Raw genomic sequence first — 26851 nt, 5'->3', positions numbered from 1 at the left:
CATTTATCACCACATTAATCAATTACTAATATTTGTGCAGGCCACTAGCCCAAAGTGAAATTGTGTAGTTCGATAAAATTAAAGGCAACATTTAAATGTGTTTTCTGCTTTCCTATTGGCGCCCTCTGCTGTAAGGAAAAATATATGCAGTCACAAATGCAATAACGAGGCAAAAAGCTGGAAGTTAAACTATTTTTGATGAAAGAACTAGATACGTTTGCATAAAAACAAGTCTTATCTACATTCACCCCAACATAGATTAAAAATTATAGTTATTTTTACCTTAAAACTTTTAAGACATCGAACCAGCGGAAAGAAGAAAGAAGTGCCTTTAGATTTTTTTATATTCTAGCTTTCTGATCCTGCTTAAAGAATTAATAAACATGTAAAATAGTCTTTTGTAAAACTAAGGGTTCTGAATCTAATGGATGCAGACAACTAAGATTTATGAACTTCGGACCTCAAAACCGGAAATAACGTCCGAATAAGTAACATAAAATGGGTATCATTCAATATTTCTGTTACAAATGATCTAGTAACATTTAAAGTATTCCAAATAGTTCCAGGCATTATTTCAAGGGATGGAAAATATCCTAATTCTGAGTTGCCTGGAGCGCAGCATAAACCTTCAATTACAAGTGCCTCACCAATGAGCTTCCACGGTGCGGCGTGAGCGAATCATGTTTGCCTGCCTATCCTCAAGGCCCCGCCCACTCTGCGTTCTACGCGCTTACATTCCGGATGTAAGAATCACCTCAACCCCAGTCAGTCACACTTTGCACTAACAATAACGCTAAATACACCGAGATCAGGCAGTATTCATATACTTATTTGGGAACTGGGAGAAGAACGCTTAGAGGTTTATTGTTTAAATTACGGTGTAGTTTTGTAATAAATCAACATGGAGAAAGGCCTGGAGAGCACAGGAGACAGCAATCTGGATCAGGCTGTCCAACAGTGGCTACAGTATGACAAGGTGAGATAAATACTGCAGATGTTTGTTTGATTAAATAAATATAATCTAACATGTTTGGTGCTGGAAAGTAATAGCCAGCAGCATGTTCCAGGAGGTGGCTTAAAATGACTTATTAACCAAGGAGAGGAAGGTGAATGTGCTAGTGTGGTTGTAAACTGATGATCTACTAATCAGATAACTTTTGTAAGCATTATGTTTACCAATGATGCTTTCAGGAAATGTACAACTACTTAACCGGATTGCTCAACATGATGACAGTTGACTAAATTCAATCAAAGGACAGATTAAATGCGGGACTTTTTTATTGCCATTTATAAAGTCTTTCATTTCCCAGAATAAAGTGTTGTTGCTCTTTAGCAACTAGGGTTTGGCTCTTTCATAACTCAGATGATGTAATAACGTTCTCATTTATGTACGTTATCTAGTTTTGTTTTGGTGAATTTTGTTTGAGAAATAAAATACTTACAATACTCCAGTGTTATTACCGTTATTGGAGTCATGTGCTTTGCTAGTAATTATTGCCCATTTGTCTGCTTTAAGCAGAAATGGAAGGCTATCGATTAGGGTAAATTGGTAATGATATTCCCATGATTTTGACCTGATTTAGTCTGGTTAGCAGTGTCTGTGTAACACAATGGATGTCACTGTACGCTTAATTTGTGGTTGTATACACTGCAAAAATGACTTTCTTGGTAGTATTTTTGTCTTGTTTTAAGCACAAATATCTATAAATTCTCAAGTCAAGATGCATTATAAATAAATCTAATTTTAAGACAAAAAATATTTTTTTATTTTAAATTTAAGTGAATTTGTGAATTAAACAAGCAAAAATAAATGCCAATGGGCTAAGCAAAGAAAATCTTGAACTTTTTTCTTAAACTCTTAATTCAAGAAAAAATCAAGAAAACTTTGCTTACCCCATTAGCAGATTTTTTTTGCTTGTTTTATCCACAAATTCACTTAAATTTGATAAATTTTGTCTAAAAATTAGATTTATTTCTTAGGTCATTTTGCTCATCAAGAAAAAACATCTTGATTTAAGAATTTTTAGATATTTGTACTGAAAACAAGACAAAAATACTACAAAAGAAAGTCATTTTTTGCAGTGTAGGCACAATATTATATTTGTGTCTATATTTGCATAGATACAAATTATTATATTGGTATTGGCCAGTCAGTGGGCATGCATTTTTTATTAATGTGTTCTGTCTGCAGTCAGGATAAGTTCGGAGGAAGCCTCTAGCTTTGGTTTCTCACATTGACTTAATTATGAGGAGAGTAAAAGCATATTATTGTTGCTCACATGATGGACAGATGTCATGTTACACATGTGCAGACAAGTCACCTCTAATCGAAGACATGAGGACACTAGCCAGAGACATAGAAGCTATGTTATCCCTGTTTCAATGGTTTACTGTCAAAATAAAATTTTAATGACCCAGGTTACTTTTATTATAAACACACACATTCCATGTGTAGATAAAAATGCATCTTATATTTACATTCATAATTAAATTATTAATGCGTTATCATTATAGCTGTGCAAAAATATCAATTCAGCTAACTATTGTGATACATTCCCCAACCCCCCGATAGTGTATCGATATTTCAATCTCCCCTATCGATATTTTTAGAAACCCATCAAATCCCTCTTTATGCTTGAAACGACCTCCTCTGCCGCTGCTGTAGTTGTCACTGTCCAGTTGTCTGTCATATACGGCCATTCCGTATATTGAAAATGGCAGAAAATGTTAAAACACCTGCAGCTTTCAAAGCTGAGGTGTGGAAGCACTTTGGCGTAAAAAAAAAATCAGCTCTATTTTTTTTTAAATTTTTTGATAAAAAAAGCATTGCAATGTACCGCAACATGAAATGTATTATATCGTATCATAGGCATCGTATCGTGAGGCCCTTGCCAATACCCGGCTATCATTTTAATCTTTTATCAAAATGTATTGAATTGTGCCAACTCTAAAACAACCATCTTTATAATAATGACATCAAGTTTCATTCCTACTGCGTAATGTATTGTTAATCGATAACCAAATGGTTTCAGAAGGGGAATAGTTTGGTTGTAGCTAGAAGGGATAGAGCTACGGGCAAAATCTTGTGAAATTTCACCGGATGAGTGCTGTTTTCATCCTAATTCTACCCCCAAACCCAGGGGTGTCAAATCCTGCTCCTGGAGGGCCGGTGTCTCTCAGAGTTTTGCTTCAATCCTAATCAAAAACCTGATCCAGCCAATCAAGGTTTTACTAGGCAAAGCAAGGCAAGTTTATTTGTATAGCACATTTCATACACAGAGGTCATTCAAAGTGATTTACATAGAAATGAGAAAACAATGTATAAGAGAAAAAAAGTGTGTAGAAATAAGAGACACAAAAAAATCAAAGATTCATGAGAATTTAAAATATCAATTAAAAGAAAATAAATGTAATTTTAATAAAAACTGTTTAAAAGTGTTAAAAAGAATAATACAGGAATAAAAGTATATAAAACAGTTAAAAATAAGAATAAAAACAAGAGAAATAAAAGAATTAAAATAGTGCATATAAAATATATTGCAATCAGTTTGGACACAGATTAGTGCTCATTCAGAAAATGCAGACTAGGCAGACTAGAAACTTCCAGGCGGGTGTGCTGACAGAAGTTTTGGAATCCATTCAGCCACTCTCCGGGTCGGGTGGTACCACTTTTAGAATAGCTAAACATAATCCATTGAATCGGATTAATCCATTGAATCTGATACGAGGGTGTAGTTCCTAGCCATATCTGCCTAGAAAATCGTAACTTTTAATTTTCTGTCGGTCTTCTTACACGATGTAACTACAGAAGAGTCAAGTTTTAAATAGGAAAAATATTAATATTAAAACTCTTTGGTCATTTTGGAGCGCGACGCTGGTCTAATCAGATTCAATGGATTGTGCTAAACTATGCTAAAAGTTGTACCACGAGACCCGGAGATCGGCTGAATGGATTCCAAAATGGTAAAACTCAAATGTTTAACTCTAGGGAGCTGGAAAATGAGCCTATTTTTAAAAAAGTGGAGTGTCCCTTTAAACCCCCGTATAAATAAGTCTTGATATATTGTATTTTTTTAAGCTTATGAGCAGAATATTTTTTCTTTTGTGTTTAAAGAATCCAAAGACGTCTGAGGCTGTGCGGAAGATGGTTAAGGATGGAGCCGTGTCAGAGCTGCAGAAGTGTTTCGGGGCCCGTATGGAGTTTGGCACAGCGGGACTGAGGGCCGCTATGGGACCCGGGATCTCGTGCATGAACGATCTCACCATCATACAGACTACACAGGTGACTGTAAAATGTAACACTGTACTGTAGATTCAACATAGAAGTCTAAATCAGCCTTAATAGATTAGTCCAAAATATTTTCTGTGGTAATTGCCAGCATGTTGCTGTTTAAAACATTTTGGTAGCACTTTATTTGACGGGGTCTAGGTTAGTAATTACAGCAAATCATGCATAATTGCATGCAACTATCCCTAAACCAAAGCCTAACCCCAACCCTATAGTAAGTGCATGTTGTTAATCATTAATACTTAGTACTTAAAGTATCAATGACACCATAAATTAAAGCGTGTGCAAATCATTATTACCAAGCTAGCCGAAACATTGGTGAAAGGTTTTGAAAACAAGAATGTGTGGCATCTTGACACACTTCTTAAGTGTCAAATCTCTAGACCAGGTGTCTCCAACCCTGCTCCTTGTGAGCTACTGTCCTGCAGACTTCAGTTCCAATCTAGCTCCAACACACCTGTCTGAACACCTGGGGCCCGTTCTTCGTACGTCGCTTAATACATCCGAGATCAAATGAGACATCCGAGAAGTTTATATCTGGCTAATTATAATCTCGCTTATTTGGTTCTTTGAACACTACTGCTGTTGATGATTATTATGGCAGGATTGAATTATCTGAGATCACTGCGCGTTCGTGCACTGCAAGAAAAGTCAATACATATCGATAGTAGAAACAGTGATCAGCCACGCTGTGATTGGCCAGTTGTTACAATGGCCAAGAACACGCCCATTTTTAACCCCTGCAGTCTGAGAGCTATTGATGGAAGGTTGTGAACTTTTTATGTGACTGAATTTAAAAACCCAGTTAAAGCTACTTTAGTACATAAATCACAATAAATAATGTAAAATTTTCTGTAAAAATATAATCTTGATATCTTTACTATGCTTGTCAAAGATTGAAATTAATGATTGTAATTAAAATTTGATGCTCCTAAAGAACTTTAAGTCTCTTTTAAAAACAGTTAAATGCTATTTTGTCTGTTTGTAACAGCAACTTAAAAAGCAGAATAAAAAAACACAGGTGGTGGCCCTCCATCTTCATGTGATGTGCTGGCAGGAGTGATGTCTCTAAACTGGCTGATTGTACAGATAATCTCTGGAGCAGTTGCTCTTTCTTAAACTGACAGCCAATGCAACAATTTAATTCCTGATAAATACAATTTTAATTGTAGTGTATTATAAGATAGTGTTTTCCTCTCTTTTGTGCAGTTTTAGATAATACACCAACACTTTTAGCAGTTTCCAATAATGTGGTAAATAAAGTATGATGTGCAGTATAAGGGAATGGTAATGTTATTCTACATCAAAAGATTATAAAATGCAACCGTTTCTGATAGCAATGCACATGACAGTAAAGAAATCCTCTCAGATGGTAGTCCTTTAGAGAAACTATATGCAAGTGGTTAAATAAGTTTACTTCAATTGCATTATTCTTAACTGATTTCTGACTATATTAGCAGTATTCCACGTTAACTGAAAGTCCTGCATCTGCTTAGTCTGCACAGAAAAGTGTAGTAAAGAAGATAAAGATATGTGAAAATATGTGCAAAAAACTTATTTGGTTATTTTGGTCATTTTGGTCACAGAACAGGGACAGGGTAACATATTTGTAGACAACGTTTTAAAGATAGAACATATAGAAATTACTAAACGAAAACCCTTTCATGCATGACATTGTAAGCTACTTGACAATCTAAAGACAAAACTAAAATAGGAGATTAGTTTATTCAAATGAAAATTATTTCACACTGAGTAATAGTCTTTATTGTACATAACATCTATTAGTGCTGGGTATGATTAATTGCTGTTTTTATTAAGGAAAATTCAAACAAATTTAAAATGAATGTGATCAGCATGTCATTCGTTTAAGAATAATAATCAAACAACTGTTACACAAAAACAAGTCGCACAAGTACAGAAAAAATATATTTGTTATATTATATATTTTTTAAATAACATCGCTAAAAGATTTAATTAATATATTCTTTTTTTATTACGTGTTGAATTTGAAAAGCTCTTTATATTAATCATACATCTTACGCAGATTGCGCTCGTATAATGAAGAATACGCGACTGCGTCAGACTTTCCGTATCACATCCGCTTAAAAAGATATAAACTAATCTTGTTTACATGAAATAAGCCTGCTCCCGAGCAGGTTTGAGCTTACGGACCTGTTGCTATGACACCAAGTTTAGAATGAGCTTCGAAGAACCAAATAATGCAAGATCATGCCAAATCATCAACAATCAAATCCAGCTAACTGAGTTAGCGACGTACGAAGAACGGGCCCCTGGGCTGCGTATAGCCCAGACAAAACATTGCACAATGTTTTTTAAACAGAAACGGTAGTGCGTTGAACACCCTGTTCTGATGCAACTATGGCAGCTGAGAAGCCAATTCTTTGTATTGGTTTTGAAGAATTTTCGGAGCCTGATGAAATTGTTTATAAATATGCGTTTAATACTGTAAAATATTGATGTTACAGTACATCGATACAGTACATGTCGTTCCAACCAAAACCTTAGCAAAACTCTGCGCACCGGTTTGAGCTTGAACGTGCCCCTTGAATAGCTGCTTCAACTGTGTTAAATTTGGGTTGGAACTAAAATCTGCAGGATGGTAGCTTACCAGGAGCATTGTTGAACTTGAGACCCCTGCTCTAGACCATGGGTCTTCAACCCAGTTCCTGTAGGGCACCTGTCCTGCATATTTCAGTTCCAACCCCACTCCAACAAACCTGAACCTGCTAATCTAGTTGTTCAGGGCTACCTAAAAAATGGAGGCAGGTGTGTTGGAATAGGGTTGGAACTAAAATCTGGTTCTCAACTCAACATTTTGTAAGTCTCTCTTATCTGACAGACTCGAGCTGTGTCTTTATCAGCTCCCTTGTTCAGTAGTCAGGGCACTGATCAGGTATTCTGCCATTTTAAGGTCTCAATTGCAAAATCCTTACAGTTTCTTATTCCCTTTTTTTGTAGGGTTTCTGTCAGTACCTGGAGCTGTGTTTTACAGATCTAAAGGAGAGAGGTGTGGTGATCGGGTTCGATGCTCGCGCTCACCCACCGAGCGGTGGCAGTAGTAAAAGATTCGCCTCTCTTGCTGCTTCTGTCTTAATCAGTCGAGGGGTTCCGGTCTACCTCTTCAGTGACATCACACCTACTCCATATGTGGTACGGATGAACCAAATGTATAGTGTATTAGGTTATAGTGTATTAGTAGCTAAATTCCTGAAACGCCTTTCGAGTCTGGCTTGCAACATTTTCCCATGGTCCTTCTGACTGGAGTACTGAATGATCACATTATGATATTTACATGATACAGTAATAAAAAGTTTTACCATGGTATTTTTTGGAGTTCCATGAAAATTGTACATGAATATCAGTACCATTGTATTTATGAGAGTATGCTACATTTAGGTACTACGAATGAAGGCACAGTCGATAAATTAATATTCTTACAAACTAACTCCAGTGCATGGCACATTGTAAAGCTACATCAGAGATTGGTGGTCTCCTTTACCAATCATCAACCTCTATGTTCCCATGAGTACACAGACACGTTCACACAAACACACATACATGCTCTTATCACTCTCAGTTTATCCCTTTGAGCCCACACACTGCCTTCGTTGTCCTTTAGCCTAAAAACATTTTGCTCTCTGTTATGTAAAATACAGGATTACCAAAAATTGGCGTGTCTTATTTCTTGTAACCTAAGAATAAAGTTATATAACTTCTCATATCCATCGTCTCAAAAAGATCTCAGCTTCATTGTAAACTCTTAAGGGACATGCTTTAGATTAAGCCAGGACCAGGCCTTAGTTATATATTAGGACATTTAAGTAGTTTTTACAATCATACCTTACAAAAAACAATGCTGGTGTGCATTTTGAGGCCAAACAATGACACTGATATATGTAAAGATATTTTTATATTAAGGTAGCTCAAACATGTTTAGTGTAGGACTAACCTTTTCTGTGAAACCAAGGGAATCTGCCAGCCAGTCATGGACTTGGATCCAAATTTTGGACCAATCACAGCTGTCGGCACAGCATATCGATGTTTTTCCTGAATGGTTGGATCAGATGTCAAACACATATGTAAAGCTTGTACTGTAATAATAAAAGTATTGCATAGTTTTTATTTATGTTATTATAAACACAATCCTATTACAATACTGTAAATGCAATATCTTTTTATTATGCACTACATAGTTTTGTGAAACTTTTACATTACTTGTAGTGTCATTTCAATGTTTCATTTCAATAGGATAAATTTCATCTCTTTTTGTCTTATGTTGTATTTACTCTCCTCTCTTCTATTCTAGCCATATACCGTGTCACATTTAGGACTTTGTGCTGGCATCATGGTAACAGCCTCCCATAATCCCAAACAAGACAATGGATACAAGGTACAGTACAGTATCATCAAAATCCCTTTAGGAAAAATGCGCCACTAGGCGGCTATCTTTATGACCACCATCATTTCAGTTATGCAAGTTCTATCAATAAAACAATATTTCGCCAACCTACAATTAAACCTAACATAAACTGTACCATAACTTTTGTTACATAAGCTAAAATTCTGCTAAAAACACCTTTTATTCAAAGTTGTTCCAGCTTTTGCATATGTGACCAGTCACGGAAAGTAGGGACACAAGTCGGATCTGGGGCATTTTGAGTTATTCATAGATTCTGAAAGTGCAGTTTCTAAGCTTTCCAACGATGTGTAACACATGGAAATCTGTAAAGGTTTGGAGAAGTTGTGGCCATTTGAATGTAACACATTCTAGAAAGAGAATGCTGAGAAATTTGAGAAAGAAAAAAGTTAACACTTTCCCTTTTCCCTGGCTGGAGAGACAATAGGGCTCATTTACATCTCATTTAGCTAAGCCATACCCCCTGTAAAGCCGTTTTGAGATATTCTAGCATCATGTAGTATTTTATTACAGAAGTCCGAATGAACAACATGCAAAAATAAACAGGACTTTTACCTTTGTGGGGATCACAAGTCGAATCCACTCTGTTTCAGATGTTTGAATCATCCAATGATTTTTGTCCACAAATGCGTATAATCCGTGAAATATAGATATGTAGTCTATTGTTTACATCAGATTTCGCATGAACTTCTGGTAATACAATATAATATACAATCTGAGGACTATTTACATCATAACATGTAAGGGTATATCAGATTACACTCCGGTATTTACGTTCCGTCAAACACATGAACCCGCCTTCAAATTTTGTATTTAAAATAGGGACGACGTGGTATAATAGATAATCCAAAAACAGCACCGTTGAAAACGTGAAGTCCTTACCGATCGCTCGCACGTTGCTCCATCACCCAATGACTTCATGGAAAATATTGATAGACAAAACATGTAGCCAATTATATAAGGAATTCTACGATCTCTGTGTAACTTATGAGTTTGACTTCATGCTGCGCTGCAAGACGTCAAAATACCGCGAGAGCGAGTCGAAATTAAACTACTCTGTAAGATTTCTTAAGAGCTCTCGCGGTACTTTGACGTAATCCAACTGCGGCGCCCCATAAAGTCAGTGACGCGGCTGACTGTTATTTGTTCCGCCCCAGCATCTTTTATTTTTCTTTTGTTTTGTGCGCCCGAGCTTCATTTACAGTCTGGGGAGACGCACGCTATAAGTTTAAAAAAAAAACTAAGCAAACATGTCTGAGGAACAGGGCAGCTGCGTCACTACAGTCACGTGACTTCACGCTCGAGCCGGAAGAGAAGACAATCCTGAATAAAGTCGTAATTCTTGCTATATTTGGACCAAACTGTATTTTCGATGCATCAACACAATCTTACTGACCCACTGATGTCACATGGACTACTTTGATGATGTTTTTATTACCTTTCTGGACATGGAAACCGTATATAGATTTTCAATGGAGTAGACAGAAAGCACTCTGACTAAATCTAACGATAAAACATCTTAAACTGTGTTCCGAATATGAACGGAGGTCTTCTGAGTTTAGAACGACATAAGGGTAAGTCATTAATGACATTATTTTCAGTTTTGGGCGAACTATCCTTATTCAGTAGTCACGCTGTTCCCTTTGGGGGCGGAGGCGAAAACACAAGCTTATTCAGTATGTAAATATACACACAGACAATGACGCCCCCCGCTGCACGCTAGAATCTCCGGAAAAACAAGCCTATTTCAACCGCAAAATGTACGCTTTTAAATATAAATAAACTGCTATCTCCAACATGGAGAGGCTTCTTCGTGATCTCAACTAACAGATTCTGCAATAAAACGAAAATCACAAATTTTGAAAAAAAAAACTTTGATTCTCATTTTCTCGAAACTTGTGCTGCCGACTTGTGTCCCTGGTTTCCGTGACGGGTCACATATGTGCACAGGTTGGCAATCGTCTCACATGACTCTGTCCAGAGTCCCTGTCCAAGAGCATCCTCAATATTTATTGATAGATAAATGGTTCTTTTTACAGGTCTAGTGTGGGGTTTTAACTCCATCTAGTGGTGAGATTGCAAATTGCAACCAACCTTAATTTCAAAACACAAAGAGAAGCTACGGTAGCTGCCACTAGACAAACATGTCGTCATTTGAGACAACGTAGGGACGAAACCCTCTGTAAAACAGTTTGTCCGTTTAGGGCTACTGTAGAAACATGACGGCGACTTCCATGTAAGGAGACCCACAGTGTATGTTAGTGATGGGAGAAACAAAGCTTTTTGAAGCTTTGAATCAATTGAACCAATTGCTTCGAAAATTGATTCAGTTTTTCGAAGCAGTTCGAAACACCACACACGCTGGCGACCCCTGCTGGTTAAAATAGTGTAAAAGCAGATGTGTCCAAACATTTTACACTTTTTTAAACAAAATAATAGCAAGATTTTTATTAAAATATGTTAAAAATAATTATTTAACTTAATTAAGACATAGTTAAAAGTGTATTATGTGTGTTTAGTTTTATTTAGGGCAAACAAATGAATAAAACTAACTACCCTTTAAATTATGCAGATTTTTGTCATTAAATCTGTCTATAAACAAAAAGTAGACAAAATGGCAGTGTTATTAGTCAGAAGGATAAATGTTTTATGAACTTGCATAATAAAACTGACCCAAGATCACCTAAACATATAAGACACTGATCATGTGATCAACTCCCCCTAGTGGGGAACAACCGGATTTTCGAAACGTTTCGAAAAAGTTATGACGTAATGAAGCCTCGTTTGCTAAAATCACGTGACTCGGGCCATTTTAAAACATGCTCCAAACCACTGATTCGAAACAAAAGATTCGTAAATGTTTCGAAGCCTCATGAAGCAGTGCTTCGAAAACGACCATCACTAGTGTATGTAGATAAAAACTGTTCATTATAAGGTAATAAAAACAATACAATTAATTATGTATGGTCTTTCATACACCACTGATAATATAGTTATAGTTATGTATATTATATTGTATTTCTGTCAATAGATCCTTCTTAAAGTCCCACATTGTACCTTTTAACTGAAAGGTGGGACTTCTGTCTCAGGTGGGAGCGAACATGTTGAGTTTTGCATTTTACGGCATTAATAGTTATAGCAGTGATGTATCTTGTTATATCCAATATCTTTGGTATCATTCACCCCTCCAACTGAATTTTTCCAGTTTGAACTGGAAAAATACATTGCAAACATGTTTTGTAGGTGTACTGGGCGAATGGAGCTCAGATCATTCCTCCCCATGATAAGGGCATCGCAGCAGCTATAGAAGAGAATCTTGAGCCTTGGGCTGAATCATGGGACGCAGATGGAGCCGTTCAGAGTCCCCTTCGTAAAGACCCATACAAAGAGATACACAAAGCATACTGCCAAAGCATACAACAGCACTGCTTTCACAGGTACACACACACACACACACACACACACACACACACACACACACACACACACACACACACACACACACACACACACACACACACACACACACACACACACACACACATTCTGGTTTCCATGTTTTGTGGGGACATTCCATAGACGTAATGCATTTTATACCATACAAACTGTATATTCTATTCCCCTTACCTGCCCCATTCCCTAACCCCAACCATCACAAAAACTTTTCTTGTACCTTAGATTTTCAATAAACATCATCTTGTTTGATTTATAAGCTTGTTTCCTCATGGGGACATCAAAATGTCCCCACAAGGTCACAAAAACACTGGTATTCCTATCTTTGTGGGGACAATTGGTCCCCACAACGTGATAATTACCAGGTACACACACACACACACACACACACACTGTTCAGCTGTTCCCTGTGTAGTTTGCATTGGTATTTCTACATGAATTGGTACAATCGAGAAGTAATGTAGGTAGGATGAAAGGTGTTTTTTTTTTAAAGGAGAGGGTCTGTTTTTTTCATTTGATATATTGTATGTTTATATATTTTAAGACAAACATTTTCTGGAAGGCATTAAACTTTTAAAAAAATGCTGTTGGGGAAAGAGTTAATACATGCATGCATAGGCAGATCTCTCTGTACAGTTTTCAGTTTATTAGTTTTTCCCATCTAAGTAACACTTTCATTATATTTTAAATAAATCAGGGTTAATCTGTTTCAAACGTGTATGGCCTGTCAATCAAAAAAACGGAAATTGGTACTGATACACAGCCTGTGCATTTACATTCTCTGCTGTCATTTCAGAGAGCTGAATAAGAGTTCAAAGGTGAAGATCGTCCATACGTCAGTTCACGGGGTCGGGCATATTTTTGTCCAGGCTGCTTTTAAAGCTTTTGACCTTCAGCCTCCATATGCTGTGGAGGAGCAGAAAGATCCAGACCCGGAATTCCCCACTGTCAAATACCCCAACCCTGAAGAGGGAGAGGGAGTCCTGGTACAGCACACACACACATATACAGTACCGTGGAAAAGTCTTAGGCCACCATGCCACAATTAGATTTGTTGTTTTTGCAATGATCATATATAATAATTTTTGCTCCGTCTCTTTAATAGAATACATCCAGAAAATACAGGAAATGTGTATGTAGTATTAAAAACTGTATAAAAATGTAAACTGAAGTGTCAAGTATTTAAGGTAAACTCCCCTTCCACTTGAGCAATAGCAGGAAACTGCAGGATCTCTTAAACCTAAATAAATTGAAATCCTAATTTTAAAGAAATTTGTCTTTTAACTTAATTCTGCTCAAAAACGCACAAGATGTGTTTAGTGCCAAGAGAGGTCACACTAAAACACAGACGATGCCTAAAGACGACACTTATTCCTGAATTTGTTTTTATACATCTTTCCTGTATTTTCTGTTTGTATCTTAATAAAATAGATTGAAAAATAAATATGGATAGACATAAAAGTCTGGTGGTGGTGACCTAAGACTTTTGCATATATAATGTATATGATGCTTAAATCAAAAAGCAATTTTTTTGTCCTTCACATATCATGCCTGTGTGTGTGCAGACGCTGTCTTTCGCTCTAGCAGAAAAGGAGGGGGCAAATGTAATTTTGGCAAATGACCCTGACGCTGACCGACTGGCTATCGCAGAGAAACAGAAGAGGTTTGTGTATGCTTGAGAGCTGTGCTTCAGTGTATGGTTTATTAAATACTTATTGGTATTCAGAAGTCAATGTTATTCCTCTCTGTCTCTCCGTAGTGGGAAGTGGAAAGTGTTCTCTGGTAATGAGTTGGGCGCTCTTCTCGGCTGGTGGATTTTCCAGTGTTGGAAGGAGCAGAAGGGAGAGGGAAAAGCTTCTGTTAAAGATGTGTACATGCTTGCCAGCACAGTCTCCTCCAAAATCCTCCGTGCCATTGCTGTTAAAGAGGGCTTCCACTTTGAGGTATAATGCCATTTTTATATTTGTATACACATTTGGCAGACACTTTTATCCAAAGCGATTCCCTTGGAATCAAACCCATGACATGACCTTGCTAGCATCATGCTCTTCCAGTTGAGCTACAGGAGTCTGGCTAGTGGTACAATATTATGCATGAAAATATGTTTATTGCCTAAAATGTTTTAACTGAAACTGAAACATTTATTTATCCAGGAGACTCTAACTGGCTTTAAATGGATGGGGAACAGAGCCAGAGAGCTGATGGATCAGGGAAAGACGGTCCTGTTTGCCTTTGAAGAAGCCATCGGTACACTACACTCCCATTCACACACAAATGTGCAATTTTTATGTACATTTATATGTAATTGCGAAGTGTTTAAAGATCCGTATGTGTAACGCAATGGTCCTGGGTTCAACCCTTAAAGGATTAGGGGTTGTGCACACCAAAACTAATAAACGTGGCTGAAAACGCCTGGAGGACACCGATTGCCAGCTGTTTTTCAGCTGAGTGCCAGCTTTCTTCAGCTGAGCGCTTTGGTAGCTGTGATACTTCAGCTGCGAGCCGGTTGGTTGCTGTGGTAATGTCCCGCCCCTCCTCCACTGTGATTGGACGGCCGTGTGAAAACTGACATTGACGAGCGCAGCTTTTCTCCCAAAGTTGATTCTCTTTTAACTCTTTAACACGCTAGCTTCTGGCTTATTTGAAAAACACAGAGCTTCCATTGGAAACAATAGAAAACATGCACTGGCCACGGGTGTAAAAGCTTTGGTGTGCACGCCCCCTTAGTCCATTTTTTTAATAAAAGATCTAGATAATTTACTCACCACCATGTCATCCAAAATGTTGATGTCTTTCTTTGTTCAGTCGAGAAGAAATTATGTTTTTTGAAGAAAACATTCCAGGATTTTTCTCATTTTAATGGACTTTAATGGACCCCAACACTTAACAGTTTTAATGCAGTTTAAAATTGCTGTTTCAAAGGACTATAAACGATCCCAAACGAGGCATAAGGGTCTAATCTAGTGAAACGATTGTCATTTTTGGCAAGAAAAATAAAAAGTAAGCTTAAGCTGTGTGATGCACCAGCGCGACCGTACATAATACGCCATCACGTCAAGAGGTCACGGATGACGTATCGAAACTACACCCCAGTGTTTACAAGTGTGGAGAAAGAGGGCCGTTCCTACATTGTTGTATGTGGAATGATACTAATTCATGTCTTTTGTGTCAGTTTATTGTTTAAAATGGTCCACAAATGTGCGTTCAATATATGTAACGTGACCTTTCGACGTCATTACGCAATTACGTGAGGTTGCGCTGGCGCATCACACGAACGGAGGAAGATGAGAAGTTGTGGTTTAAAAGTGCATCTAGTTTCACTAGATAAGACCCTTATGCCTCGTTTGGGATCGTTTAGAGTCCTTTGAAACTGCAATTTTAAACTGCATTAAAGCTTTTACGTGTTGGGGTCCATTAAAGTCCATTAAAATAAAAAAAATCCTGGATTTTTTTCCTCAAAAAACATAATTTCTTCTCAACTTAACAAAGAAAGACATCAACATTTTGGATGACATGGTGGTGAGTAATTTTTTTTAAGAAAATGGACTAATCCTTTAAAGAAATTAACCTTTATAGATTTTAGCGACATCTAGTGGTGAGACTGTGAATTGGAACCAACGGCTCAGTCCACAGCTCACCACTCTCCTTTAAAGGCATATTGAAACTACCGTAGCTGTATGAGAGAACGTAGTGACGAAAGTGTCCTGTGGCGGCTTCCGTAGCTTCACTATGTGTTTTGAAAGGGAGGGGTGAGCTGTTTACTGAGCCGTTGGTTGCAATTCACAGTCTTGCCACTAGATGCCACTAAACATATACAAAGTGGGCCTTTAAATGATAAGACATGGACATTTCAGTTGTAGCTTTTATACACACACACACACACTTCCTGTGTATTGTATGTTTCAGATTGTTCTTAATTTTGAAATACACAGTAATTCCGTCATAGGTTTAATGTTTTCCTTCATATTTCGCATATACTTTTCTAGGTTACATGTGCTGCCCTGCAGTTTTGGACAAAGATGGTGTGAGCGCAGCTGCCATCGCCGGCGAGTTCATCTCTTACCTGGCTGCAAAAAATAAAACGCTTTCCCAGCAGCTTACCTCTATTTATGAAGAGTACGTCACATACCCACACATATAAAAAGTGATGAAGCTTTTTAGGTAATTCTAATTTTTTGTTTTCAGGTACGGTTACCACATCAGCAAGAATTCCTATTTCATCTGTCACAACCAAGAAACCATTAAACAGCTGTTCGAGCGTCTTCGAAACTACAGCGGGGAGAATTCATACCCTAAAGAATGTGGGAGCGTTGCTGTGACTGCAGTGAGAGACCTCACCACCGGCTATGACAGCAACCAATCTGACAACAAGGCTGTACGTGTACCATGATTGGCTGGAACTGCTTGATTGACAGTTTCTGTGTCTTGTATCTTTATTTCTCTGTTCAGCTCCATCTAACTGTTTGGATTTCACCGTTGGTTGTAGGTTTTACCCACCAGCAAGAGCAGTCAGATGATCACCTTCACTTTTGCCAATGGGGGCGTGGCTACAATGAGAACCAGCGGCACTGAGCCCAAAATCAAATATTACACTGAGCTGTGTGCTGCACCAGGAAACAGGTTTGGTCATTTAATACAGCACTAACTATAGCTCACAATGTAAAGGTAAAGGGCAATTTCAGTGCCACTAGCAACGCCAAATCTAAAATGCAAAAATATTGTTTAAAACATGACAAACAAAGGGGCATGTGCAAGGGGCCTTTACCATAAAGCTGGATTATTTGGCTAGCCAGGTAGATTTAGCATTAGTTTGTGGCAATCCTGGGTTTCATTTTGGGGGGGTTGTTGGTTCTCTCGTCAATAAGCACATTAATTTTTGACTTTTTGACACATTCATAGACTTTTGGATTATCACTCATTGAACCAAAAATGTATCACTCTTTGACTGCTACTTATGGTGTGGAAAAGTGCAGAATTGGCAATTCGGGACACACAAAAGGGTTCTGTGTTTTTCTGCAATTCCATTTGTTGCCACTAGTGGCACTAAAATGCATATTGTGCCACTAAGATAATGTATTTTGGAAATTTATATTTTAAATCCGATTAAGGGTGTAGTCAAGTTTTTTAAAATAATAGCGATCAGGCATAGTGATATTTTTGGCATTTTCTAAATAACGTAATAATGGCACGTGGTATTTGTTAAATAACTTATTGACTCTTTGATTTCCCCTAGTGATCTTAACCAGTTGAAGACCGAATTGGATAACCTGGTTGATGCCAATGTGGAACACTTCTTCCAACCTGAAAAAAATGGCCTAACTCCTCGACCGGAGTGATAAGGACTACCACACAGATTTACAAATACATTATAATACTGTTCTTTGTCTTACCATACCATACCATATACATGAATATCTATATACACATTTGAAGAATATTTAATGTATGTTCTCGTTATTGTGTTGGACAATAACAGTACCCCATAAGCTGGTACCCCAAAAACATTACCATTGCCTTGATTATTTTACACACTGTGGACCAAATAGTACAAACTACTGCATTTAGGTTTTTTCAACTTCTCAGAGTTTTGAGCTACAATACTTTTGAAATAAACAATGGGAAGTTTTTTCATATGTCTTTTTTGATCTTGTAAACTGTGAATGAATCGATGTTGCCAAGCTTGCAAATCAACAGATTAATTAATGTTAATTTACCAAAACAAGTGGAATCTTGTTGCTTAAGCATAGATGAACTGTCTGGTTAAATTCGACCAGCCAAATGACCTCAGATAATGTGTGTTACTCAAAAAAGAATAATACCATCTTATGTGTGTGTCATTTATACCAGCAATTCTCAAATTCAGAATGATTTTAACTTAAAAAAAAAAAAAAAAAAAAATTGTATAGGGAGCTTAGTTGACAATAGTCTCTTTCGGAGCTATCTATAAAGGATGCGGTTTTATGTTGATGTTTTGTGTGCGTTTAAATATCTGTAATAATAATTTTTAATAGAACATTTTATCAGAACATATTAAAGGGGACATTTCACAAGACGTTTTTAAAGATGTAAAATAAATATATGGTGTCCCCAGAGTACAATTGTGAAGTTTTAGCTCAAAATACCATATAACGTATGTGCCACTTTGTAGGCGTAAGCCTAAATGTGCTGTTTTTGGGTGTGTCCTTTTAAATGCAAATGAGCTGATCTCTGCACTAAATGGCAGTGCCATAGTTGGGTAGTGTTTATTAAGGGGCGGTATTATGCCCTTCTGACATCACAAGGGGAGCCAAATTTCAATAACCTAATTTTTCACGTGCTTGCAGAGAATGGTTTACCAAAACTAAGTTATTGGGTTGTTCTTTTTATGTTTTTTAGGTTGATAGAAGCACAGGGGACCCATTTATAGCACAAATTTTCTTGCTATGGCTCCTTTAAGCCTTAGTTTAGCCTTTATATATGCATGCTAGTTTGCTAGGTTTATGTATTCCGTTATCCATGTGTGATGGGAGATGGTTGGGAGGGGTATGTTTAATCTCATGAATATTCTTTAAGGGGGCCATGAGGGGATGCACCCCACACAAAGGGGTGGGCTGCTGAAAAAGTTTGAGAACCACTGCCATAGTCTAGTGACAGACCTGTAATTGCTTCTCTGGGGACACTGTTTTTTTTTTAACAATAGATGTTGACATTTTATTGTCCAATGCAAGCAATTCGTTTGAAATTTCAGTAACAACTTGAATTTTGTGGTAATATGAACCAGGTTTAACAGGTTTGTTATATTTTATACTTGAGAGACGAGAGACAAATCATACAGTACGACCTTTTAGATTTAATGTTTGTTGGAATATTGAAACATTTAGTCATTTTTTAGACCTTTAGCCCAAGTGATTTAGTATTGAACGTATTTGGCATACACCTACATTATAGCTGGTGGTCCAGCAGAGGGCAGTGTTGATCCAAAAATAACATAAAACAGCAATTAATAAAAAACAAACAAGCAAACAAAAAAATGCTTAACATGGTGTAACAATATCAAACCACATTTTGTCATTTTATCCTTGTCTGAATTTCTCATACTGTCTCGTAAAATAGTAATGATTTGCTCAGAAATATGACCATAAATAGCTGATTCATATAGGCTGTTTCCATAATGTAACTATTATTTTATACCGTAATTTAATCGGGATGTTTTACGTTTGGTTTATTTTGGCTAAAGTTTATAATTAGTTTAAGCTAGTGTAGTTTGTTTTATTTATTACACAACTCTTCCGTAATTGAAAGGTAATCTTAGACACCCTACACCGCTGTATTTATAGAGGGGTTGCAAGTTTACAAACATTGCAGGGTGCGCGCGCAACCAAGGGGCAGAAAGACCGATTGGTGAGCTGATCTGCTACTGCAACAACCTTAATTATTGAAGCGTTCTTTAATGTTTTTACATAAATAAGACTTGATTTTAGTTGTATCTGTTTTTCTGTCTTTATTTTTGCAGTGTTACTGTGATACATGTATGAATTATAATTTTATAATTATAATGCTAGTAACGTAATAGTCGCATCTACTGGTATGTTAACATCAGGCACCCAGCACTGACTCTGTTGGTACTATTTTCCACGCAAAAATTCCTTGGCATTTTGACTTACAGACACCGCTACTAGCATACAACACAATGCACGTCTCTTCTTTCTGCCCCTCGGTTGCGCGCGCAACCAGTTAGTGACGTCGCCGTGCAACCCGTCTATAGACCCACACAGTTGGCAGTGGAGATCACAGTGGTGTTTACTTTACGGTTACTTTTACTACACAAACCCGAACACAAATCTGAGCAATGCTGCCAGCGGTCACGCGAACACATACACACACAGGGGGCGCGCGCTAAATCAATAACTGAACAGTGGCAGGTGCGCGCAGTGGAGCGGTAATTTTTTGTGGTTAAACTTTATATTGAGCTTTTTGTGTCATACATATTCAATGTGTATTTTATTATTGCCAACAGTAATGACAAGAACATACTAACATCTATTCCTTTACACTGTACGCTGCTATTTAATGTAAATCTCCGCTAGATTTGATTTTTGGGTTGGGCTGACAGAACTTTAAAACTTTTAAAAGCTTTTAGGCGAATAAACTTCATTTCAAAGCATAACTTGTTAACTTGTTTTCTTTTCACATATAGTGCTGGAAGATCGTATCACTCCGCATGATTTGGACACCATTAGATAGATGTTCATTCAAACGTCAGATGAAAAGACTTCCTGAACGCGCATGTAGCCTACACGAGCGCAGCAGGTTAGTAACTGCTGTCGCGTAATTGTTGCCGTATTGAGCGAATTATTTAGCGATTTGTCATTATTTTTAGACAAATCGTATTTAACAGACCAGCTCCAGATGGGTCATGTCATTATAAAGTGTATTATGAGAAACTAACGGAATGTTATTTCAAGAACTTCCTTAAAGAGGCGGTGCGTAAGGGTAAGTGAAAGTTAACTTTCAGCTTTTGCTTGCATTCATCATAAACTGAACGGTACAGAAAAACAACGCATGGCTTAGGTTTTATAAAGATCCCACATTAAATAATACTGTGGAATACCTTACTGTAGTAGGGTATGTGTTTGAACCTTACCATAGTAAGTGCTACTAGTTAATAATACAGAAAGTGCATTAACAAACTAATATACCACATTTTACTATAGTAAATAGGGTTCTAAAGTAGGCTATACTACAGTATTTTTATGTGATATTTAGCTGACAGTCTCATGACCCTCCTACATATGTTAAATCTTAATATTTGGTGACGTTTGTTTTACATTTTTGCACCGTACTTTTTCCTGTGGCTCAACTGGGGCATTGCATTAGCAGTGCAAAGGTTTGATCCCAGGGAATACAAATACTGAAATCTGGTTTAAAAAACTGTGAAATTGTGTTGATACTATATTCTAGTTCAAAGATCAAACTCTTTTGTTTGGTTATGACCTGTCCAGTGGTTTCTGTCCTGTGACATATTGCCATCTCTCGTGGTCAGAAACACTCTCATGTTAACCCTTCTGTAAATAGCAGATGCACTTCCAAAGACACGTTAGGCTATTTATATTCACTCATGGTTTTACACAGAATGTGTTTGTGCATCATACGCTCCAATTTACAATGTGACCTTATCCACTTCTACTGGATGATGTTGTTTTGCCTTCCTATAATTAGCATTATAAAGGGGGGTAAAATCTATTCTGTTGCTTAGTTCTTACAATGCCAAAATAAAAAATAATAATGTATACTATGCAGGGCTGTCACAATGATTAAATAATCATTCTCATCGCAATTGTTTGACCCATAGACTGTAAAAAAAGATGGACGACACGACGTCGCCTCCCACCATTGTAATGAATTGAAGCCAAAAATGTCCGATCATGGTCGCTGCCATGTTACGTAAAAACGTCAGTTTGGAGCCAAGGCGTGCGCAGAAGGAATCGTCCGTGGAGCCAGAGGCGGAGCCGCGGTATCAAACTTCCGCCCAAACGCTCGTGCCCAATTCAACCACGGCAATCATAGCGACACGGCCCGTTTCTATAGCATCAAATTACTAGCTAAAATAAAACGTATCACAAAAAGAACAATTGAAAATATATCAGCGTGATGATAACTACCTGAAAGGACCAAAACAAAACCATCTTTCGGAAACTTTTATTGGAAGTTTAAATTTTTTTTTTATCTAAAGTCCTATTCGTTTGAATGGAGAGGGCGGGGTTTATGACTTGTACTGCAGCCAGCCACCAGGGGGCGATCAAAGAACCAGCGGCTTCACTTTTCAAGACTTATGAGGCACACCCGAGCCGTTTCTCAATACCAAGTACGCCAAACTCGGACTTGTGTCCTTCGTAGTTCGAACTTGCAAGTTCAGGCTCGGAAGAACGAACTTGTGACGCGAAATGCATTCTGGGAAACTTCGCTGTTATAAGTCCACACAAGTCTCCTCTGATGCATCCTCGACAAAATGGGCGGATCAAGAACACATCCGGGGATTTTATGTGAACTTGGGGTGCGTTCCACTCCAGTTTTAGACACACACTCGCGAACTTCCCTAAGCACTTCCCCTCGGGGGAATCCCTGTCGCCATTTTGAAGTGCGTTCCACTTCATCAAGTGGACGAGGGAAGTTTGTATGGACAGACCCTCGCCCCCTCGATTTTGACCGAGGGAGCAGTCTACTTCATATGTACACTAAATGCAGCTTCATATCCCACAATGCAACACGCTTGTGACGTCACTTCAGCAACTCGCGCTTTGCACATGGAGGGGGCGGTCTCCACTTTCCATGTGATCAAGGGCTTAGGGCGATCCATTTGAACCCACTTCAAGTGTTCTAGCAGTAGTGGGCACTCGTACAATGTAAGCAATGACGTACATCCGAGTGAACGAGACTGAGGGAAGTTAGCGAGGGAAGTTCATAAAAAAACGAACTGGAACGCAGGGTTGGGCTTGATGCGAACTTTGAATTGGAACAGTACTTGGGCCGCGACTGATGACGTTTCACAAGTCCACAAGAACACAAGTACAGACAAGAACGCATATTGAGAAATAGCTCCGATAGCTCTGATTTCAGATCACCGCAATGATTGCACATCTCTTTTAAAAACAAAAGGGGAGTATCAGATTACTTTTAAATATGTGTTTTAATACTTACTGCCAGGTAAACCTTGCAAAAGATTTCATTTAAATAATCACAATAATGTGTGAAAATAATTTCATAAACAAAGAAAAAATTTATAATAATTAAATGTCAAAGCAATAAAACAGACAATAAATCATCATAATCGTCAAAGCCCTGAAACAAGCAATTAATCGTAATAATCGTCACAATATCTCAGACAAAAAAACAACAAGTTAAAAACAACAAATGCATAATCATGATTTTCTCAAAAACTTACATATATTATAACACAGTTATATAGTACAATCTGATTGTAGCCATTAGGACTGTGCTAATAATACAAGTAGCTGAAATAAACACCTCAAACAACTAAAAACACACCAGACTCCAGAGGGTTAATATTAATTTGTACATGCTATTTTTATTTGTGAATTATTTTGTGACTGTGTAGCTTGTAAATGGAATCAACAGTGTTCCCCATGTGTTATTTTGTTGTGTCCCTCTCTAACATTTAGGAGGGCTTTAAGAGTAAGCTTTCATAATCCATGCAAATAGCAGGGTTGATTGAAATGACATTGAAAGGATTTGCCAAAGGGCACCAATTTGATCCTTATTCAAGGGTGTACTGAGATGTGGTTCTCAACTAAAGCATGCTCAAGATATGTATTTTGTCCATTTATGGTAATATCACATCAATTTACATCTACTTTATCCTCCCACAGACCCTTTTCCATGGAAAAATATCTCATCTCAGAGAAACTCTATAACAGATTTCCAGTTTATTTTTGCTAGAGCGGCAGATTCCAGAATGATCTCCACCTGTTTATAAACATTAACATCACTCACAAACAAGGGAACATGGAGGGCATTTGTTTTGAGGTCAAACCTGGAAGTGACCTGGTCGGAGGTTGCTCTCCCTGTACCCTCACACCAACACGTACCAGGTCGGACGATACGCAAAAGGAAGAAGAAGTGGAGATTCAGTACAGTTTAACTATGGTTGGCTCATTGCCCATCCATCCACAGACCACCATGGCCATGCTGCCCTGGGTGGTGGCTGAGATACGGAGACCAAAGCAGATGGAGAAGAACAGAAGCCCTGGATTCACTGGAGCCCAGGTTAGTGACCATGTCTATATTAATAAAGATAAACACAGTTTTAATAAAGCCATTCAGAAGTAGCCCTTTGTTGGCAGAATCTGTTAAACAGCATGGCAGTCTTCAGCAAGTTCGCTAAATGCATGTACTTAGAGGGTTTTGCAGCAAAAGACAGTTACATTTGTTTATACCAATGACTACATGGCTATACACTCACCTAAAGGATTATTAGGAACACCTGATCAAATTCCTATTAATGCAATTATCTAATCAACCAATCACATGGCAGTTGCTTCAATGCATTTAGCAGTGTGGTCCTGGTCAAGACAATCTCCTGAACTCCAAACTAACTGTCAGAAAGGTTATTTAAGCAATTTTGAGCATGGCATGGTTGTTGGTGCCAGACGGGCCGGTCTGAGTATTTCACAATCTGCTCAGTTACTGGGATTTTCACACACAACCATTTCTATGGTTTACAAAGATTGGTGTGAAAAGGGAAAAATATTCCAGTATGCGGCAGTCCTTTGGGCGAAAATGCCTTGTTGATGCTAGAGGTCAGAGGAGAATAGGCCGATTGATTCAAGCTGATAGAAGAGCAACTTTGACTGAAATAACCACTCGTTACAACCGAGGTATGCAGCAAAGCATTTGTGAAGCCACAACACGCACAACCTTGAGGCGGATGGACTACAACAGCAGAAGACCCCACCGGGTACCACTAATCTCCACTACAAATAGGAAAAAGTGGCTGCAATTTGCACAAGCTCACCAAAATTGGACAGTTGAAGACTGGAAAAATGTTTCCTGGTCTGATGAGTCTCGATTTCTGTTGAGATATTTAGATGCCCGAGTCAGAAATTGACGTAAACAGAATGAGAACATGGATCCATCATGCCTTGTTACCACTGTGCAGGCTGGGGGTGGTGGTGTAATGGTGTTGCTGATGTTTTCTTGGCACACTTTAGACCCCTTAGTGCCAATAGACCCCTTCACGGTTCACGTCACAGGCGGTTCCCACTGCGCATGTCGGGGTCAGAAAAGTAATTACAGCAGATTGAGTTGCGTGTTATTCGGTATCGTAAAAATGCCTACTTACGTCGTGGGCTCTGAAAATCGCGCCAGGTCTTCCGTTAAGTTTTCGCGATTCATGCAGAATCTCAAAAACAAAAAAATACAACATCTGCGGCTGCAAGCTATTAACGTGCAGACTGGAACAATACAAATATCAAAGAGGCTTGTGATTGTAGTGCTCACTTCATTTGAGGTAAGTCATCATTTTTCAGCCCTGTTAGATTAAATTTTAAAGCCTCGATTGTATGAACAGTTTGACCCCATGCTGCGCACGCACCCGATAGTCATTCAATGTTTACAAACCTTGAAGGGGTCTATTGGGCATCGTTTAAATGCCACGGCCTACCTGAGCATTGTTTCTGACCATGTCCATCCCTTTATGACCACCATGTATCCATCTTCTGATGGCTACTTCCAGCAGGATAATGCACCATGTCACAAAACTCCTAATAATCCTAATAATCCTTGAGGTGAGTGTATAAGTCATATTTGTTTACTTTTAACATTAAAAAATACTGTGTAATACAGCAATGGCATCAGATGATAATATAGTAGTAGACAAAATATAATGCTAGTAAAAAATACTGGTGGTAGTTTTATAAAAATCATGGTGATTATAATATCCATGTACCATTGTACATATAAGGTGCTTCCAGGAAAGACACACACACACACACACAATTTTTTTTTTATGAAGTCACTGTGTGTATTTTGTGTTGTTTTATATGATGGTCTAAGGTTCGAGATCGACCTGTGGTGCTAAAGATTTCAGCCAGCTCAGTGCGTTGCGTTCTGGACACAGCCGGGCCGGGGAAGCCATGGGACCCATTGCAACATATGGTTCTGTTCGATCACCCGCCTCATCTTATCACCAAACTCATTCACAACAGCCAGGAACCGAGCTACTTCGGCTGTCTGCTCAGAAAAGAGAGGACTGCAGCTTGCTATGTTTTCCGTTGCCAGGACCAGCTGCAGGTAAGAGCAGATGAATTTAAAGGTATAGTTCACACAAAAACTAAAACATTGTCATTATTTACTCATGCTCATGAAGTTTGAATCCTCAATGTCATTTTTTTGTTCTTCAGATTTTAAAAACGTTTGTTTTGGGTTTTATTTTTTACTATGGGAGTGGATGGTGACCTCCTCTGTCACTATTCACTCCCATGATAACCAGAAAACCCAAAACAACACTTAAAAATACCGTGAACTGTTAAAGCTTCAAAAGAATTAACCTACTCGACTTTTGTCATATATTCATTTAGTCTATTTTCTATTGCTGTTTTACAGTTGTTATTACCCATTATTTTAAAGTGAAAACAACAGTTCAAAGACAGAGAATGTGCACTGAAAGAGAGATAATTGATTATCAGATAATTGATTATACTTTAGTTTGTTTGTTTTTTACCAAAAAAATTTTTTGTCGCTTTAGGACACTGAAAATATATTGCAGAAGTAGGGTCAATTGTGTAAAACTTTTGGGTCCCTTTAAAGCATTAAAAGATGGTCACCATCCGCTCCTATAGTAACCAGAAAACCCTAAACAACACTTTTTAAAAAATATGTTTTTGGGTTCTGAAGCACAAACAAAGGCATTGTGGGATCAGACAACATGAGGGGAGTATATAAAGAGCTCAGATGCCAAAGCCAGTAAACGCCACCTCCATCAAAAATAAGATAATGATAATAACTGAATCCTCTCGGCGCGTATTATAATCTGCTTAATCCCGGCCTCGGGCCATTCGGAAGTAGCACTATGTTGGCAGAATCTGTTAAACGGCACAGCAGTCTTTCAGCAAAGTCCGCTAAATGCATGTACTTATAGGGTTTTGCAGTGAAAGACAGCCAAATTTGTAAAAGGC

General features: G+C 37.9%; 2 protein-coding genes across 3 annotated transcripts in view; both read left to right on the top strand.

Annotated features, from left to right (window-relative positions):
• The first annotated feature begins 728 nt into the window (after positions 1-728).
• Positions 729-17805, top strand: pgm2 (phosphoglucomutase 2). The gene is made up of 13 exons (XM_065254577.2): positions 729-976; positions 4115-4282; positions 7268-7459; positions 8616-8699; positions 11970-12163; positions 12976-13165; positions 13745-13842; positions 13939-14122; positions 14333-14426; positions 16166-16295; positions 16365-16554; positions 16666-16799; positions 17413-17805. The coding sequence occupies exons 1-13, from the start codon at positions 902-904 to the stop codon at positions 17513-17515; spliced, it is 1836 nt and encodes a 611-aa protein (XP_065110649.1). The 5' UTR covers positions 729-901; the 3' UTR covers positions 17516-17805.
• A 2260-nt stretch (positions 17806-20065) lies between these two features.
• The window catches only part of tbc1d1 (TBC1 (tre-2/USP6, BUB2, cdc16) domain family, member 1), a 72773-nt gene continuing 65987 nt past the window's right edge, over positions 20066-26851 (top strand). The window contains exons 1-4 of one of the 2 annotated variants that reach the window (XM_073814400.1): positions 20066-20097; positions 20356-20651; positions 23546-23942; positions 25731-25967. In XM_073814400.1, the coding sequence (XP_073670501.1) occupies positions 23682-23942; positions 25731-25967 (498 nt within the window). In that variant the 5' untranslated portion in view covers positions 20066-20097; positions 20356-20651; positions 23546-23681. The remainder of the gene's footprint in view (positions 20098-20355; positions 20652-23545; positions 23943-25730; positions 25968-26851) is intronic. The other variant, XM_073814401.1, reaches the window with a different exon arrangement.

Source organism: Paramisgurnus dabryanus, chromosome 4 (assembly GCF_030506205.2).
Source record: "Paramisgurnus dabryanus chromosome 4, PD_genome_1.1, whole genome shotgun sequence".
NCBI classification, from domain to species: Eukaryota; Metazoa; Chordata; class Actinopteri; order Cypriniformes; family Cobitidae; genus Paramisgurnus; species Paramisgurnus dabryanus.
Note: the sequence above shows the minus strand (reverse complement) of the source record. Positions and strands in the feature narration are given on the sequence as shown.

What these genes read in the sequence shown, in the direction of transcription:
- pgm2 (XM_065254577.2), top strand. Translation starts at nt 902, where the DNA reads ATGGAGAAAGGCCTGGAGAGCACAGGAGACAGCAATCTGGATCAGGCT. An exon ending in AGTGGCTACAGTATGACAAG is followed by an intron (nt 977 to 4,114) that starts GTGAGATAAATA and finishes TTGTGTTTAAAG; the next exon opens with AATCCAAAGACGTCTGAGGC. An exon ending in AACAAGACAATGGATACAAG is followed by an intron (nt 8,700 to 11,969) that starts GTACAGTACAGT and finishes CATGTTTTGTAG; the next exon opens with GTGTACTGGGCGAATGGAGC.